Source organism: Caenorhabditis briggsae, assembly GCF_000004555.2.
Source record: "Caenorhabditis briggsae complete genome, chrIII, whole genome shotgun sequence".
Lineage (NCBI taxonomy): Eukaryota > Metazoa > Nematoda > Chromadorea > Rhabditida > Rhabditidae > Caenorhabditis > Caenorhabditis briggsae.
Window position 1 is genome coordinate 3128292 of NC_013490.2, and position 3171 is coordinate 3131462.

Below are 3171 nucleotides of genomic sequence, written 5' to 3' on the forward strand. Positions count from 1 at the left end.
CAGCAAGTTGGCAGCGGACGCTTGCCGCCTGAGCTACATGATCGGCTGCTCACTTTGACGCAAGTTATCTCATTTCCGGTAAAAGATATCCAAACGTTGTGAACTGATAAAATGTTTATCAGATTATCACTAAAACGACAAAAACAAGCATTTTTTCAGGGTTCCTACATTGAAGTGTCGTACGTCGTCGAACAAGTGGAGGAGATTCGGAGAATGTGTCCATACAAGTACCTGACACCTCGAAATTCTCCGGATTACGCGTATCAAGACTACGGTGGAAGCGAATACTTCGATACGACCAACTACTTCAAAGCTCTCGATTACTACGGTCTGACACCATTCGAAGACATGCCGGAAGGCGGTGGTCGTCCGACGTGTATGCTGATTGGAATGCAGAGATTTTTGATGCAAATCCATTGGATCAAAAGTTTCTTCACCGAGAAATCGGATCGAGAGCTCCGCGAGCTCGTTGGACAATCCGCACTTCATTTGTTAAACGAGGACATTCAGAAGGATGCATTGAAGTACCTGGTAGGGGTTTTTTGAGCTTAAAAAATTGGTTAAAAGCTAGAAACGTTGCTGAAACGTTAAACTTTCTGAACTTTTGAACCCTTACAAAAGTAGTTCAACCTCAGCCAAATTTTTTGGAAATTTCAGCATATACAAAGCAAAACTAGAGGTTTATTTTTGTAGTTGACAACTATTTGATAACTTTTTTGGATTTTGAGATATGCGCCTTTAAAAATGCCAGATGCCGGCGGAGGTAGCGGAGGGTTGGGGCGCCAGGAAGCAGGTCAACTTTAAAAGCGTATAATTCAAAAACTACGGTAGCTAGACAAACGTTGTTCATGGCAAAAAGCTGTAAATTTTATTTTTCCACAATTTTGTACTTGACCAGTTTCTGATAGCTACTGTAGTTTTTGAGATATGCTTTTTTAAAGCTATCCGACCCAAAACCGCGGCAACAGCGGAGAGGGGAGGGTTGAAGCGGCAGGAAGCAGGTCAACTTTAAAGGCGCATATCTTTAAAACTACGGTTGCTAGATATAAGTAGTAAGTTATAAAAATGTGTAAAATTCAATTTTACACATTTTTGTAAATTACAAAACTTTGCTAGGTACTGTAGTTTTCGAGATATGCGCCTTTAAAGATATCCCTTCCCCTCCTCGGAGGCTAATCCCCACTGTGTAAGGGGAGAGGGCGCGTTATCTTTAAAGGCGCATATCTTCCAAACTCTTTCTAGATACTGTAATTTTGGAGATATGTGCCTTTGAAGACGCGTCCCCTGCCCGTAGGTGTCTCACTTTGAGAGACTCACAGCTCTAAAACTACGGTAGCTAGACAAATGTTGAAAACAAACAATTTCAGAACGGCTGCACAACATACACAAAATCCAAAATCGATGATCTCATGAATCTCCGCCCACCAGCAACAATTCCGGGAAGCTCCGCCCCTATGGTCCCGCCTGGATTATCGAAAGAAGCAAAATCAGATGAAGAGATAAAAGAGGAAGAAGAGGAAAATGAAAAAATTAAGGATGAGCAATCGGCAAAAAAGCCTACAAAAATGGGAAATTTGAATAATTGCAAATCGTGTGCAGGTTATAGAGAACGAGCGGCATTATTGAGAGCTAGTGCGAAGGAAATGAAGAATAAGGCTGAGGAAACGGCCAAAGAATGGGAACATTATACGGAATACAAGAAGGAGTACGATCGAAAACAGGACATTATTCGGGATCTTGAAGAGTTAGTTTTGCTGAAAATTTAGCTGAAAATTTCCACAAATTCGAAAATTCAGGAATTCAGTTTTTTGAATTTTCAGAATTTCAGATTTTTGGATTTTCGTTTTGAAATCCCCAGTTTTCATTAAAAGCCCAATTTTTTTCAGTTTCATATTTCATTATTATTTTTGGAATTTTGAATCCTGTGAGAGTCTGAATTTATAATTTTTCTGAAAAAAATGAATAAAACTGTCTGAAAATTAGCGCAAAAATTCAGAGAAAAATTTGCCTGTAATTTGGCTGCAATTTTTCAGAAATTCAGAAATTCAGTAATTCAGAAATTCAGTAATTCAGAAATTCAGAAATTCAGAAATTCAGAAATTCAAAAATTCAGAAATTCAGAAATTCAGAAATTCAGTAATTCAGTAATTCAGTAATTCAGAAATTCAGAAATTCAGAAATTCAGTAATTCAGAAATTCAGAAATTCAGAAATTCAGAAATTCAGTAATTCAGAAATTCAGAAATTCAGAAATTCAGAAATTCAAAAATTCAGAAATTCAGAAATTCAGAAATTCAGAAATTCAGAAATTCAGAAATTCAGAAATTCAGAAATTCAGTAATTCAGAAATTCAGAAATTCAGAAATTCAGTAATTCAGAAATTCAGAAATTCAGAAATTCAGAAATTCAGAAATTCAGAAATTCAGAAATTCAGAAATTCAGTAATTCAGAAATTCAGAAATTCAGAAATTCAAAAATTCAGAAATTCAGAAATTCAGAAATTCAGTAATTCAGTAATTCAGTAATTCAGTAATTCAGAAATTCAGAAATTCAGTTATTCAGAAATTCAGAAATTCTGAGATTCAGTAATTCAGTAATTCAGTAATTCAGTAATTCAGAAATTCAGTAATTCAGTAATTCAGACATTCAGAAATTCAGTAATTCAGAAATTCAGTAATTCAGAAATTCAGAAATTCAGAAATTCAGAAATTCAGAAATTCAGAAATTCAGAAATTCAGAAATTCAGAAATTCAGGAATTCAGAAATTCAGAAATTCAGAAATTCAGAAATTCAGTAATTCAGTAATTCAGAAATTCAGAAATTCAGTAATTCAGAAATTCAGAAATTCAGTAATTCAGTAATTCAGTAATTCAGAAATTCAGAAATTCAGAAATTCAGTAATTCAGAAATTCAGAAATTCAGAAATTCAGTAATTCAGTAATTCAGTAATTCAGTAATTCAGAAATTCAGTAATTCAGTAATTCAGAAATTCAGAAATTCAGTAATTCAGAAATTCAGTAATTCAGAAATTCAGAAATTCAGAAATTCAGTAATTCAGAAATTCAGTAATTCAGAAATTCAGAAATTCAGGAATTCAGAAATTCAGGAATTCAGAAATTCAGAAATTCAGAAATTCAGAAATTCAGAAATTCAGAAATTCAGAAATTCAGAA

At 34.4% G+C, this 3171-nt stretch overlaps 1 protein-coding gene across 1 annotated transcript in view; it reads left to right on the forward strand.

Annotated features, from left to right (window-relative positions):
* The window catches only part of CBG24167, a gene marked incomplete at both ends in the record, with an annotated part of 5030 nt that extends 3282 nt beyond the window's left edge, over window positions 1–1748 (forward strand). The window contains 2 exons of the mRNA XM_045243528.1: window positions 160–537; window positions 1368–1748. Coding sequence (XP_045100864.1) covers window positions 160–537; window positions 1368–1748 — 759 coding nt within the window. The remainder of the gene's footprint in view (window positions 1–159; window positions 538–1367) is intronic.
* Window positions 1749–3171: the final 1423 nt, after the last annotated feature.